The sequence below is a fragment of the Ambystoma mexicanum genome, chromosome 8 (assembly GCF_040938575.1).
Source record: "Ambystoma mexicanum isolate Mex_15411 chromosome 8, UKY_AmexF1_1, whole genome shotgun sequence".
Taxonomy (NCBI): Eukaryota; Metazoa; Chordata; class Amphibia; order Caudata; family Ambystomatidae; genus Ambystoma; species Ambystoma mexicanum.
In genome coordinates this window covers 396,856,149-396,872,863 of record NC_090929.1, presented here as the reverse complement: position 1 = coordinate 396,872,863, position 16,715 = coordinate 396,856,149, and the positions used below count along the sequence as shown (strand labels likewise).

At 41.6% G+C, this 16,715-nt stretch overlaps 1 protein-coding gene across 1 annotated transcript in view; it reads right to left on the bottom strand.

The window, feature by feature from the left end:
* Nucleotides 1-8,103: 8,103 nt before the first annotated feature.
* The window catches only part of MEGF9 (multiple EGF like domains 9), a 363,416-nt gene continuing 354,804 nt past the window's right edge, over nucleotides 8,104-16,715 (bottom strand). The window contains exon 6 of the mRNA XM_069609886.1: nucleotides 8,104-16,694. Within this exon, the coding sequence (XP_069465987.1) occupies nucleotides 16,240-16,694 (455 nt within the window). The 3' untranslated portion in view covers nucleotides 8,104-16,239. The remainder of the gene's footprint in view (nucleotides 16,695-16,715) is intronic.

Genomic DNA, 16,715 nt, shown 5'->3' with positions numbered 1-16,715 from the left:
AGAGAAAGACAATGGCTTTCTCATGCATGTGTGACCCCAAAGCAGCACGCCTTTCTAGAAAATCAACTACAGAGTCAGATGCAGACCTGGTAATAAATGCAGTTTTCATGCCTTTGTGCTTCTGGAATTCCACCAGGATGCGTTGCAACAACTCCATGAAATCCATTTACAAAAGATCCTCCTCTTCCTCTCACGCTGGAGTCTAGTCTTGGCGAACGGTGTGGCCCAATGGTGTTTCATCTTCTGACTCAGAGGAAGAACAGAGCTGTGCAGTGCCTAAATAGAAAATGAGCTGAGAGTTCCACCATTGAGCAGGGAGGTGCAGTAAAGCACAATACTACTGTGTTGTGGGATGCAATTTCTCCTTAATCGTCAATGGTGGACGCTCCCTAATAAATGGATCCATCTTCATTGATATGATGGGCGTCGCCAGATACTGATTAACGATAGAATCACTGACAGGGTGGAAAGTGTCAATCGGAGCAGCCACAATGACAAATAGCTTACATGGTGGTTAGTGTAGTTGAATGGGGCCGAGTCGATATCTGCTATAGTTGGAGTAAGCCTGATGGATGCACGTCAATGGAGGGAAGTCACTGTCAGCTAGGTCATTGATTGGAATTTGACAAACTCACTGGCCTGTCCCTGTAGGATGATGGATTTGATTCCGACATCCTGTATCAAGGCTTAATTGGAGCCATAAAGCCCAGAGAAGGCAACCTAGAATCTCCCGAATGTAGGACCAAATGGTGATCTTTAGCTCTCCTTTCCACTGGTGCTCTCTCCTCAAAGGATGCTCTGTTCCTGGGAGACGGGGGGGGGGGGGTCTCTGTTTAGGCCCATCTACAGGGCAGTTTCCGATTCATTCCCAGAAGAGGGGCCAGTTCCCTTACTGAAGAATAGCAAAGGTCTACTGTGGTGTCAGTCATAGTTTTGAAGTAAACTCTTTGCAGACCTTACAGTTAAAGGGGGAGGGAGGAGGACGTGTGTGTGTGAATTTATGAACTACTTCCAAGGAACATTTAGGAAAGCATTCCTCATTCTACAAGTGGCACAATGCTTGTGTGTTCTTTTAACTGTGGTCCTCTTTGTGATGCTGAAAATGCATTGGAGAGACAGGGCCTCCTTGTCCTATACCTTCAGTCCAGTTTTGACCCCTGGCAGTGAAGGTCTTTATTTTGTTCTTGGTTAACCGCATCCATGGGATACCCTTAGGGTACCCGTGGGTAGGGGTACAATCCTGCACCCCTAGTGTATGTTTCTGGCACATGTGTGTTACCCACAGAGCAGGGTATTGACTGGTGGCAGCTACATGCTGATGTGAGTGGCTCTAGGTAGCTCCTATTTTTGGGATACCCAACCCTGCCACAAAGACAAGATGGTCACTGGTTGCCGCTTGGATTCCTTTGCCTTACCCCTGGTTTCTTAAAGTCCTGAAAACCCCTAGATCAGTCCCCTTTTCCCTCAATGATCGTTGGGTGGAAGGACCATATATGGTTCTGGGGTTGTCGGTTGCCACGCTGGATGGGGCCTTCTTGTTGTGGGTCCAACCATGGGGTGGAGCCTACCTGAATGGAGTGGTTAGTCAATATGCATTCTGTGTTAATCCAAGTATACTTTCTTTAAGGGATAGGGTTGTGATTGGGTCTCTTCAGTCAGGTGGACAACTTATGCCCACCCCTAGTGCAAGTCATCTTCAACAGTTATTAGATACACGCTACATAATTGGCTATCAAACTATAAGGCCCTTCGTTATATGGCCTTCTATAATTGGTTGGTACGCTTGTGCCCTTCTGGAACATACGGCTCACTAGCACCACGTAAACTGGCACCGCAGGTGTCAGTGGGTGAACTTGAACCGTGTCTACCCACCCAATTAGCCCCACATCTATCATCACCCATGCCTTCTGCCATGCAGATTTTCTTTGAACTTGGCCTTGCAAGTATCCTTGCTCAAGGGAATATATGGGAGTGTGCGCATGCGCTCTCTCAAGTCTAGAGCTGCATGCCCACTTCTATTTCCATCCGTAGGTGACAGGAGACCGCAATTCGGCTAATTTTCTAGCATTTAATTGTATTAAATGAATAAACATGGCACTCATTAAAAGGTTGCCAGTCTGGTAAAATCGATGCCGGTATTACCGTACTGGCATCGTTTACCGGACTGGAGTACTAGGAGCCGCGATGCCGGTGTCACCGGCAGGTACCCGCCTTGACCGGCCTCACCCTTGCCGGTATGAGCGTCGACACGCGGCAGCCATGCCAGTGACACCGGCATGCCACAATTAAGTGCACATTAAGAGGTGAACATACATGCAATTACCACATGCTGGTAATAACGGATACAATCATGCCGTTAACACTGGCAGCGCGGTGCAGGCGTTAATAGGAATCTGGTGTGTAGAAACCTGCCACAGGTAAACACGATCTGCACAGGTGGATGCAATGGAGTGCGGCACAGCACAAAGGGAGCCCTCCCACACACAGTATTGCCTATCTACTTTAAAGAAGGCACTCTGCCAATGTTCCTAATCCAACCTGCCTTTCTACAATAATGTCTTTGCAATTATTAAAGGATTTATGATTCCTATGCCTTCTAATAACTGTCAGCAGTTGGTGCATTCTAAATTGAATCTAAAGTATATGGTGGTACCAAATAGATGTGTATATGTTTACTATTATTAAAATAGTGTTACCCGAGTACAAAATAAGTTATTTATTGATGTATATATTGATCTGAACCTTACTTTATGTAACACATGACCAAGTGTGTGGACATTCCTTTGTGGCGGCTTTGCGATTCACTGTACTAAGCAACCAGCCTGCACCACATCCTGAAAGTCTACGCCTGACTGCTCGTCCAATGTTACCAATTGAGAGCCTTGGCTGGGGTACATTGTGCCTCTTCCCCAACTTTATTGGGGGCAGAAATAGAGATACCCCCTTTCCAATCTTTACACTCTTCGGACATACTAGGCATGAAAGTTGGATCAAGCAGAAGTTCTCCCAGTTAAACTAAGATGAAAAAGACTGGGTAACTAGAAGCCAGATGCAGCTGCACCTGACAAGCATTTAAATACTAAAAGAGTGTTGCCTCGATTAGCAAGGAAAACAGAGAAGAAATCAGATGGCATGAATGCACACACTAACTAAATCTAAAATGATCCACTGGTTCGAGCTCAAGTCTCTCCCATTTACTGCTATAGAAGAAAAGGGACCAAAGTAGGCGGATAAGATATATATATATATATATATATATATATATATATATATATATATATATATATATATATATATATTACTACTAAAAGGAGTCCAAACCCGCATGGGGAGTATTCACAGCATATGAATCTATGGAAATGGACACATTCTCCTCCACAGGGAAATGATTAACTGCCATCTGAAGAGATAACCTGCCAGAAAAAGATCACAACCCGTGTCCATGTTCCTGAGGAAAGCAACTAGTTGGACATTGTAACATGACAGGGAGAGTGTTTGTGTTTCAAGGTATCCTAATAAAGAAACGTAATGTTAATACCTTTGCTGGAGCTCACTTCTGTCCCAACATTTACTGTACCGGAGTGTATTTTGGAAGGCAAGTATACAGTGTGAGAGTGTGAGGAAGACCCAAGACATCTGACTGAAAGAATGATCTGGCAAGCCAGCTAAAGCCACAATGTGGTAAACATTATGGACAACATAGGTGACACTGAAATCTAGGTGTTGCTTAATTTGTAACCAATGTATCATTTTCATGACAGGGAAATGTGTTTGGTTTATTTTTGACAAGCCAAATTCTTTTAGGCTCTTGCAGATTTAGGATGTATAGCCAGGATCCAAGTGCAAATGCCTTCAATGATCTGCTGAGGATCTGGGACGGCTAGTGTTTTACAAATGTGATGGTAATGTAGCAACAAGTCCTATACCCTGATCGGATACTAACTCAAGCCTTTGCGTGTAGGCTGATACGTCTAGGCACGTTTTATAGTGACTTAAGTCTGCTCTCTGCAACATTTATGGCCTAATCAGACAGCATCATGCTGAAGTAAGGCAATGAGGGAAATGCAATTGCAAACCAGTGAAGATGAAACTAAGCAATGCATACCTGCAGGAAATTATGTTATTGCACTTCAAAAAGGCATGATGATAACCGAATCATTCTATGGCAAAAATGTATTTAACTTACATAAGCAAAATTCTACTTATCCGTAACTATAACTGTCTAGCGTTGGTGTCTTTCATAGATTGACAGACTGAATAATTCCATTGTCCAGCTGGGAATCCCCAGTACAGTTTTTAAAGTCCTTGGCTCCAGCCCCGGAGGCCATCTTCCATTCTCTAATGCAAGCCCAGTGACAGGTATTAATGAAGATCCTCGGAATTGCTGGGGTGGCAGGTGGGTTGCAAGTGAAATCTATGAATGACATCTACTCTGGATAACTATACTTTCAAGTAAATAACATTTGTATCCTCCAGCATTGGAGCTTTCTAATATTAAAATGGTTTGAGCAACAAGCACTATATAATGCACACAACGAATCATCATAAAGAAAAAGGAGGTTCACCTTATTGAAAAAGTTCCAACAGCTTGCTCCACTTTGGGTTCGCTATTACCTTTTATGTCGAGGCCACAGTGCCTGGCAAATAAATATATGGGAGAGCCCAGGTTGCAACCCTGCAGATATTCAGCATGATACCAACATTGATGTTTTTTATGACATGACATTTGCTGAATGGTGCTTCCTCCCTATCCCAAACAGGCCTGGTTGAATTTTTTTTTTAATGGTAGTCTAATCCCTGAGCGATCCATTTAGCAAGGCCTCGCTTTGAAATGGCAAAGTCTAAGGTAACGGCAGGGAAAGAAAGAAACAGCTGTAGTCTTGCAAATGGTGCTTGTGTTTTTCTCCTGGTGGCTTTGGCTCTAAGGAAGTCTCACAGGAAGCATCTGACAAGTTCAAAAAGATCACAGGTACTACCTTACTTCACAGGACATAGCTTAAGTCTACATGTGAAAGACTGTAGCTACTTTGACATCTACAGTAGGAACACTCCTATAAACAAGTATTTGAGCTTGGGTCAGGCGATGCTTTCCAGACGTACAGATGGCATCAGACAAAGAAGGTACACATCTAAACAATAACGGCAATACATTAAATGAAACAAGGCCTTTTCAACTGTAGGGAGGAGGTCTCACAAAGATTACAGTCACCTTTTCTCTAAAGCCTGTAGGGTTTAAAAAGCATTTTAGAAATGCTACATTACAACATCCACACCAAAGCATTTTTTTAAAGTGCATTTGTTTTTTATTGTTGAATTTAATCAAGAAAATTCATTTTTACCACATCTTCAGGTTTAGTTTCATAGTAAGTCAATCATGGTGAGACTTGTCTCTAAAAGAATCAATGAGAAGATTGTAGACAGAGGGAGGCTGGCAAGGTGCCTAAAAGGTCTTGTTGTGTTTAAGTTCCAGTTTTGTCTTTAGTTGTTGCAAAATTTTAAAAGTCACCAATTGCCATGCTGTTCTGTCCCCGCTGATAATTCTTGCCCACCATGTTTCTTCGTCTATCATTGACGATTGAGTGAGTAGATATTTCATGTAAGGGAACCTGATGTCCACCATGCCTGGACATGATGATAATAGATGGCGGATTGTCTCCTTTTCCTTGCTACAGAATCTACAAGTGTTGGTCAGCGAAAGACCTTGGATTTGACGTATTTCATTAGTGTCAAAGAGATTCAGTCTAGCACTCTCTGTTTCGTGCTGCTCGACTAGGGAACTTTTTAATATAGTTCTGTAGCGAGTTCAGTTTGTTCCATATTGGAGGGAAGTGGGATGTAAGTTTGCCTCTGTTTGCTGCTGTTAGAGTACGAATCCAATCCAGCTCTTATTTTTTTAGTTACCCTTGTGGGATTGAACTTTAGGTCGTCTTCTGAGCACTCCACACTTTTTAGTAGCGTTAAGTTTTCATCTCTCCATGATTTGAGCATTTTGCAGTTTGATGCACATGTTTCTTTGATGACCAAGCCGTGAAGGAAAGTACAGTTCGGAATGACACATTTACTGTACAACATGAGTGTATTACACTCGACGGTGCCCTGTAGGGAGAGTAAGCTTAGTTCACGTCCGATTAGCGAAGCAGGGATCGAGTTTGGCAGCCCAAAAACCGTTCTCCAAAAGTGGGCCTCCAGTTTTAGCCAAATTGTTTTAGGTAGGTAGGGCACAGCCTCAGAACCGTAGGTCACAGTAGGAACAACCTTTGACTTGTGGAAGTTTAGTACTGGGATGGTGGAAAAGCGTCAACATTTTCGGTCTATGGCCTTCCCTTTAGTCGCCAAGTTTCTTATCTTCATTAGGAGAGCTTCTTGCATGGCGAGTTCGTTTTTTGAGTTATCTAGAACCACACCCAAGTATTTAAACTTTTTTACTTTGTCAACAGCAATCTTGTTTTGAGGCCAGTTAAGTTTTTCCTACTTCTTGGACGAGCATTCCACAACCATTATTTTTGTCTTTTCGATGTTTATTTCTAGGTTGTATTCAGTAGAGAATCTGAGTAGGTTGGCGAGTTGGCGCTGTAAGGGTCTGGTCTATTAAGATGAGATTGTCTGCATATAATCTACTGATGTTTACTTGCACTAATTTCAGTGGAAACGATCTGATGGACTCCTCTGTATACTGATCATCCCCCATGTAGGCTAGAAAAAAGGCCGGGGCCAAAGGGCACCACTGTTTGACTCCTCTTTTGTCTCTATGGTGGCGGATAGACATCCATGCCGATACAGATGAACTTTGATGTTGGTGTCTCTGTGTAGGGCTTTGATGGGATTGAAGATGTCATTAGGACATTCCCAAGCTTCCAGTTTTACCCCAGAGCCTAGCTCGGTCGACTCTGTTGAAAGCCTGGGAGAAGTCTATGAATGCGCTAAACAGTCTTGGGCCACCCTCCATCACTTTGCTTTTCAAAATAACAGTATAAAGATGTTTATCGCTGTTCCTAGGGTATTTTTGAAACCTGTATGAAAGTTGTCATTGCACGGCGCTTGAGACGCCCATCTTTGAAATGTATTTAGTAGTAGTGATCCGTAGACTTTCCCTATCGGGTCCAGGAGAGCTACTGGGCGGTAGTTTGTAGGATCTTGTTTGTCTCCTTTTTTATATAACCGGACCACGATCGCAGATGACCACGATGGCGGAACAGATTGAGAATCCGCATATCTGATGAACATAGATCTTATAAACGTTGACCATTCCTCTGGGTAGGTTTTTAGGTCAAAGTTGGTAATGTCATCAGGGCCTGGGGCCCGAGATTTCTTTAGTTTTCTTAGGAGGTCACATATTTCCTCTTGGTCATCAAATTTCATCCATCGTTGGATTGGTTTGAACCCACTTGGGTCATCCTGAATCAGCAGTAGTGCATTTTAAAGAACCAAAAAACAGGTCAGGGGGATTTCAAGATCATCACAAAACAATATTTGTCTAGAGTGGTCATTTAAGAATAATCACCCAAGTTAATTAACTATGACAAATGTATTAACAAAATAATGTAAGAAGATGGCACACATTTGTAATATATATCCTAAAAGAAAAGACAAACCATAAAAAATCTCTCATTAACAATATCATATTCAAGCTCTGGAAGCTAATTATTCAAGTATTAAAAAAAATAGAAACATTGCTAAATTAATGCAAGTGCATTTCTCTTTGCTCTGTGAGCACACAGTTACCATCACACACGTGGAAGAGGGACATAGGCTTACTGGCTGATTTTTTCATCAGCGTTTTTTGCAAAGTTTTAAACATTCAACCAGATGCGATTACATATTTTCTACAATATTCCTTACTGCGTTGATAACAATGAGATCCTCACCACTCCAACTACATGTTTGACTGGATTACAATGGCAAACTGTTCTGAATGAGATCATAAAAATTACTCTGTTTCCAATCACAAAGACGTTTGGAAGAGTATGTGAAAAACACATTTAAAAAGTAATTGGGAATTGATCAAGAAACTGTGGGAAAAGATCAGTTATACCAGGCCATCTACTTCGATTATTAAAGTAGCATTACAGTCATATAATACCAATAGCTAATGTACACAAAAACTAGATAAAATAGGTTGAATTTATTTTACAAATAGTTAAAATGCAACATCAAGCACATATTTTACACAATATTTACAATGCTGGTTGTACATTATACATTATATTTACAATCTGTTACTCAGGGTAAAAGGTGAAACCTTTAGTTTACTAAATTTCAAACCCTGAGACGTATTGCCATCTTTCCTTTTGAAGTACAAATTCTAAAGATTGTTGTAATGTCTTTGTTAAAGAAGAAAGTGGACAGTGTACATGCGACTTTCAGTACAATAATGGAAAATATGTACATCTTCAGTATTTCAGTGCAATGAACGCAATATTCACTTGTACTCGTAAATGTTGTACAAAATCGTACCATAAAGTGAAATGTACAAAATTCGTCCTTAAATTATAAGTTAACATAAGGAAACTTCACTCGGTGTAGTCGCTATAGTAATTCTTACACTCTTGAACACAATTCATTGCCAATGTGTTAGACAAGCACCAGCAGGGCCAATAGTGGCTCTCTTGTACTAGGATTGCACAGTGAGAAAAGCATATTATAGATATATTTACACATGTTGGAATGCACACATAGCCCCCGCCTTTCACACCCTTACTTTGGCAATTCTATAGTCCGGTCTACTTGAAACGGGCTGACACTAATCAGGACAACATCAAAGACACTGTTCGTGAAAAGGAGTCCAAAACTGAGTAAAAAAAGAGCTACAAGTGAATGATGGTTTATATTGTGTCTAGTTCCCACAATTCTAAATACGTGTGAACATATTATGCAGCAAGGAAAAAATTGAAGGGTGTAGAGCGTGCAGGTTCATGGGTCCAGTGAAAATGTTTCCAATTAACACATGCCTAAATGTGATTCCTACACAACAAAACTATGAACTGAATCCAGACAAGTTCTGGCAAAAGGCTCACGGGACACCATAATTGAATGTGTGGGGGTGAGAGTTGTTATGCCTCTGAAAGCATGCAAAAGGACTGGCTAAGGACTTTAAATGCCTGCATAGGGCTGCATCTGTTCTGGTGGATCTCAATGGAAGAAGTGAAATTGTAGATGCAACCCCCATCCAACGAGTGATGTAGGCCCTGGAGTTTCCTAGGGCCTCATTACACGGTAGGCGGTGGATCAAGGTGCTATTAGCACCTTGGTCCATGCCGGTAAATTACCGGCACCGCCTTGGCGGAAAGGGGAATTACCGCCCTACTCCAAGGTTGGTGGGGCGGTAATTCCCCCTTCCACCATTGCCCTTCCCCATTCCCATTTTTTGCCCCATAGGGCATAATGGGAATGGGGAAGGTGCTAATTACGGTACCGCAAATTTGCGGTGCCGTAATTAGCACCAAGGTCTCTTTGCGGTACGTAGTACGGCGGTAAGGGTTAACGGTCACCGTTACCATTAACGGTGACCGTTAACCCTTACCGCCGTCCGTGTAATGAGGCCCCTAGTCTAGTACAATCCACCTGTAGCTGACAAAGACTACAATCCCAGTTTCTAACGTTGAATTACACTGCATGTCAAGTTTAAATACAGCTAGAATTTAGGATACAGTATGGGGTAATGGTAGAGAAAGAACAGTCTTCTAGTCTATGTGCACCTTGGGCACCATCCCTGAAATTATGAGCAATCCTATACTGAATACGTACCAGATACTCACTGTAGGAACATTGTACCTATTCCAGATTGTGGCTTTCCTTCGAGGATACAGTCAACCACAGCCATTTTTTCAGAGCACAAGTGTTAGCAATTTGGATGCATGGACAAGTTGACATCACTACCTTCAAGCCCACGTGCAAGCTTTCATGTGTGATCCATACAAAATGTGTTACCTAGTTCTTAGGCTATCCATATGTGTGCTTTGTCCTTGTATAAGACTACAAGAGTCGCTTCAGTGGGTATATATTTACTCTGGTACCCGTATTCCCTTGTTTCATAATTTTGGGATGATTATAACAAGGGGTGAGACCCATCCAGGTCGACCAGACGGCTGGCCAAAAATATTCCCAAACCCGGTTTGTTTCAAGAATCAGAGAGTCAACAAACCCATATTGCTCGTGGAAAGAACATTCAATAGCCCATGTGGCTGTGCACTGAAGATGACTTGAGTAAATCAAGTCTCTGAAACGCACCTAACCCATGCTCAACGGTCCTTTTTTTTAAAATTCAAAAGTGGGAGGAGTCTTCATTCATGTGAAATTCTCCTAAAACGTTTTAAAGAGCGTTTCATAAACTCCTAGTTTCAAAGTACTCTTCATATTTTCCAAAGATTGCGAGCGTGTTCAGCCCAAAATCTACATTTTCCTGAATTGCTTGTCAGAACACTGTCACTTATGCCATACAGCCCCCCACATCCCATGCTTGTGAATGTTCATTGTGTGAGTGGGTGCAACTGTATGGCTTTATTCTTTTCCCAGAAACCTCATGTCAAGAGCAGGTTCACAAGGCTGTGACAGTGCCGTCAGGTGGCAGACACAGCATCCTTCCCTTTATGAGGAGCAACTGCTTACATCACCTTACCAAGGACTGGAGGCAGGGGCCCCTGCACAGAAAAAGGTGCAGAGAATGAGAGACTACAGTCCATGGCACGACTTCCTCAACCCGCTTTTCTCCCTCATCAGGGCCCCTTTGGTGACGAAGTGGGCTGCTTCTAACACAGAGGAAAAATTGCAGCCCATCGTGAGCACAAGCCTTTTGGAGAGCTCCCTGAGATGCCCGCTGAAAACTATTTCGATGTGTCATGGTGCCATGCACACTACTCTTACACCCCTCGCTGCTTCTGCCCGAACAACAGGTCATTAGAACAAGCCATCATACCCGTATAATGCGCACCTTTTCACTTGTATGATTTTTAGAACATTGCACCTATTATTCTGCAGAATTTAATAATCAAATCAGTGAGATAAGTAAACTGAAGTGGTCCTCGCCAACGTGCCCGCTAACTTGTCCAATGTATGTTCATCATGTTCCTCAGATCATGAGATCAGATAAGGTGTTGCAAGCTTTCACACTAATATCTGCTGGATGTCTATGGTGGATATGAAAATTCCAGACTGCACCTCCACCTGCTGTTGTTCTTAACCTGGTTTACCTAAGCATTGTTAAAGGCAGAACATGCTGCTACTCCTGACCTGCTCAAATCAGGTCTCCTCTGCACTCAACCCCACTGCCCTAAAAACATCAGCAGAATGTTAATCTCAGGGACACAAATTTAGTACAAATAGCTTCTTCAGCACTGTTAGCTGCCATCTCCAATAGCACGTCTAGCCCATCATATCTCTCAAGCTATTCCCCAGATGATTTGATGTCAGATCAAATATTTAAAATCTTTTATGGTTAAATATCTCTAGGATAACTGCTGAGATTGCTGAAATTAAGCACAGCACAAAAAACAGAAGAAGTGGTGAAAGCAGCAAAGGATACTACTACAAACTACCGCTATCGAACGCCCAGGTAAAATGTTTGTACAGCTGTATGAAAATCATCTGTAATGAGAAAATGCACTTTGGAAGTTATTGTCATAGCTATTTATATTAACCTGCTCATCTTTCTGAAAAATGTTTCCCCTTCTGACAGGAGTAGCCACATCTGTGCCCATCTCCTTGCATCATAACACTATTGTGTTATGTATCAAATGTTTCTAGTCCTGTGTTTTTACCCACACCAGTGTTGCCTTCCATCAGAGGGAAAAAAGGTAGCAAAATAGCCTTCTATGCAATACTTCAGTCTATATTTTCTTGTCTGGTTTGAATGGGGCCATCTGTTTGCCCGACCTTTCCATGCTACCCTCGTCAAATATGGCTTCAGGATTTGCTAAGTCTTGAGCAGCTTTTTGCCCCAGTGACATTGTTTGGATTATTCTATGGGATACTTCTGCAGGGCTCATGTGGGTTGAGGTGTAGACCCTGTAAATACCAGCTACATGATGGGGTTTCTTAAAGTGACAACCCACAATTTCAAAAGCATTTGCAATCCTATAAAACATACCAAAGTACAGTCAAAGTTAGAAAATCCAAATGAGACACTGTAGTGCTCCAAAACATCCATGCACTTGGAGGGAAGAGGGGTAGGGCACATGCAATGGGATTTGGTAGCAGAGAGCATGGGTATAGTACGGGAACTCTAATCGCAGGGGTCCCTATGATTTTACAGAGCAGATCTAGGGCATAGATGGGTGATGGAGCATTTTAAATGTAATGTCTTACCTCAAACATCTATGCCCCAAGTGGTGAAGAGCCTGGCCCTGGACTGGCATGTCAATTGTTGGCTGTGATTTTAACCTTATGTGCATCTGGTTAGAAAATCTGTTTTTCCAAGTCTCACAACCCTAAAGACAACACAGCTGCATAACACAATCACTCTAAAGTCCAGGACTCCACACCTCAATTCCAATTTTATATTCACCAAAAATGCACTCATCTCTGCTTACTCCATGTGATATCGGTACCAAACGCATGCTATGGACAACTCTCGAGTGGAAAACACCATCATTTAAGCTACTAAGATGAAGACTACAACCCTCTTCTCCTGTGCAACCCAGTACTATGAACCCATGTATAGCAACACTTTATATGTCGGCACTACAATGACTGACTCAGTGTAGACTACATAGGATGCATATGTGGTCTACCGTTCTAACACAAGATACCCCTACATAGACTAGTCCGCAAACACTTTAGACATGTATATGACCTTTGAAGGCAATATTTTACCTCCAGTAACAAGACACTCTGCCCAAGCTCTAACAAGCAAATGCTGCTATTCTGGAGCGTGCTAAAATGGCCATACTGAACAGTTGGGCCAAATACCACTCTATCCAGATAGGCAGGTTCATAACCAGTTTGCTGAAAGTAGGATAGGTATGAAGCCAAAATATTAGTAATGCAATATACAACAGGCTTGTTCCAAACTGATGGCCAACAAATTGCTGTTTTTCCAAAAGTCTATCCAAAGCAATAGTCCTCACACTTAACCCTTCCCCCCGAGTAAGTGGCTGAATTCATAACTGGTCTTGTTTCCCCCAGGGATTACAGCCAAAATATTCCTAGTTCTGACTATGATCAATCTTGAAAAGATCCCACCCCTATTCCGGTCAGTAGTAAAGTGCAAAGCTGCTGAACCAGAAGGTCAAACCTGTACTGCGATGGTGCCTCCTGATAACGTTACAGCTTCAATAGTCTGGACTAATGGCAGAAAATATTGATACTCGATACTTTACTGGTGCATAGGCAGCACTCTCATCCATAGCAGGGATGTAAGGCCCATAAAATAAAGTACATGCCCATTTAACCGACTGCCTATGAAACTAAAGTTTATAGAAAGCTCTTAGCCAACAGGTAGCTTGGACCTTTGTCGGAATTGAGATCCAATAACCAGGTTGGCTTTGTTGGTGCCCCTCTACACTGCGGTAGGTTTTGTATTTCTAGAAATGTCTGTTCCTTCCTATATTTATGGTAACCAAGCAGGTCTGCCCTCTTCAATTTTCGTCTGTTGCCAGAACCCTTTTATTGACTATGAAAGCATTTCATGATATCTTGGGTATTAAAATACTCCCATAACTGCATGTACATAAAATCTGTGTTTACATCACTTAAGAAATCCCTCTTCAGTTACTGGCAATAACCCCACAAATAATATATGAGTTCAGGCTGCAAAGTGAATCTGGAATCAGAAGGAGGCCACAGTCTTACATTTGACAAACTCTTGTATATCCTCTCTCCACATGTATGTTTAAGCAGCCAAATATCTCCACATCTACTATAGTGAAGAGAGTGAAAATTAGCATTACCTACTTCATACCCATCCTTTTGTTACAGACAGCTGCGTGTTGGTCCCCACTGCACATCCTGGTGGAGTCTCCTTTAACCAATCAAAACGGGCTTGATGGCCAATATTCCTCTTATACGATCCAAGCACCCTTTTCCACTAACCAAGAATTTCACCCTCCACACCCAAAACATACATAATCCTGCTAAAATTGGGGAATGGGGTCAATTGTAGTTGCAGAAAGCCAGACTCTCTACTGGATCGTCTGATGTGGTCACCCAAAACATGTTGGCTAACTACTTAAGGCAATGAAGTTATGACCAGTAACTTACTCATTCCCTTCCCAATGTTCACTGTAATTAAAGGGCACATTGCATACCTCCCAGTAAGGTTTTGCAATGTGTTTAACAAGGTCGAATGGATATTTTTCAAGCCATTACTTTACCACATTAAATAGGAGCTTAATCGGTTTGTGTACCCCACACTTTCCCTTCCACACCCTACTCCTTTAATCATCCCAACTTCTCTTCCAACAGAACAGTTTGGTTAACGGTAGCCCATTAACATTTAAACTAAAGCTGCACTTTTGTATATTCCATAATGTATTCACTGCATTGGGAGTGTAATTGTTGTGGTTGCATTCAAATCTGAAAAATATTTCATTTACTGATAAAGGTCTTATAGGGCGCACAGTTTCCAACAATTACTCATTCCTAAAACCTCAATAGATTTGATTTTAATAAAGTTTGCTGGAGAGGAACTGAAGGTTGCTTCTTCCTCCGCGACACACAATAAGGCAGTAAGTATACTGTACCCATAGTGTAATCCACTGAATGTCATGTGCTCAAACTACGCACGACCCAACGCAGAAAGAAGAGTACTTAATCTCCAAATTAGAGAAGTTCTCTTAAAGTGAAGGCAATCAAAACTTCTTTAAATATAGAATTTAAGATAAAATTGTATGGGCTCTTGCAGCAACTACATAGTATTTTCAGGACCCAAACTACCAAGTTTGGAAAAAAAGTATATAATATGTGATCAAGAATCCACAAGAGATAGTCTTTTTATGTTATGTACCCAATGACAAAATACATTTATTTTTTGCTAGTTTCATAGGAAGATTTTTGTTTGGTAACATATGAGGGATTTAACTTTAACAGATCCAAGAATAAGTTGGGCCATCTGAGATCCAGAAAAATAGCTGTGCAGTTTTGTCTGCTTTAGCATATATGAATCCTACTCTATGTCACACACACCTCATGCATAATCGGAGGAATCCATGGCAATATGGTTGAAATCACCAAACACCATATTTACTAGACATTTGTACTGCTGGGCAAAGGAGATCTTCCTTCACCCTGCCTGGATTGAGAATCAGTCTTCCGATGTTACAGCTGGGCTAAATGAAGCTGCACTTATTCGAGTGGGGCAAAATGTAACATGTGCCAGCAACAGAGGTGAGCCTTCACTATGACCATACGCTAGTGGGAGCGGATTGTGTGAAACACCTCCTTCCCTGGTTCATAGCAAAAGGTTATTGAATGAGTTGAGAATGAAACAGGCCAGAACATTTCCTGCGCCCATTAGAAGGATTCAAAAATAGATAATCTGCAAAGAGAAGTGGACACCTAAGGTCACAGAAAATAAACCTAAGAGTTTCAAACAAAGCAATCTGAATCCTGCAGGACGGCAGTATTTAAACCAGAGCTCTTTGAGGTAACAGTTGGCTGTATAGCAATACCAGATGTTCACGGACACACAACCACTAGGAAAGTCCTTCTATGCATGAAGTGAAAGAAATGGCCCCAGACACAAAAAACAAAATGTCAATAATACAAACTTTTAACCTATCGATTTCTGTAAAACAAATAAACAAATTAAGCAATGGTGGTCAGAAAGGGGTGCGGATTTATACAATGGGCTCGTTATTCAATGTGTTAGTTTAAGGTCCAGAACTGGCTACAAGATAGTGCTGTAATTCACATGTAACTGTGTGCAAGAGGGCTCAACATCAGGCCTATGAATAAGCTTGTTCCTTAAGTTAAAGTAGCATTTAACAAATCACTGTGTATTCAGCGAATACACTTAATATCTGTCCATATAAAAATATATTTTAAAGTCTTTATATATTATTTCAAGTTCATAATAGGATCAATTAAATACATCTTCATGTAAATTGTTACCAGTGAACGCATTTTCAACTTTACCTGAAATTATTTTTTAATTGCATGCACTTTTATTCTTCCGCTCCACTATTTCACTCGTTAGAGAAAAGGCGTTGAGTAGCATGCTCCTTTTGGAAGGAAGCTTGACATAACATCTCACATGCCTTTGTGAGCATGGTTATAGAGGACGTGAATGGCACACAATGAACATTCTCAAGTTTTAAAGTTGTGAATGGGTGTTGTCAGTGACAGCTGTCCATTTGGTGTTATTTCATTGCCATCGTCTTCCAAAAGACCCGACACATCAGCATTTGGGAGGGTGTCATGATAGCTACTAAAGCTGATATTGTCCTCCTTAAGTTCAATAGTCCAAAAAGGAGCATTAAGTTTTCTGTTTTGATATTCACGATACATATACACTGCACCTACGAACCCTACTAATAACACCACAACAATGATGATAACAGTCAAAACGATGATGTTAAACTGAGTCCAAGACACATCTGCTACAGCCGATGTTGTATTGTCTGATGAGATTATTGAAAACGTTGTGAGCACAGTTGTTGGGGTTAAAGTAGTATGTAAAATTGAAGTTGAAAACGTGGATGGCCTGGTGGCATTTATATCTGCCGTTGTAGATCCTCTCGATTCTGTGACAGCAGAAATCTCTAAAGAAGAGGAAAAGAAAT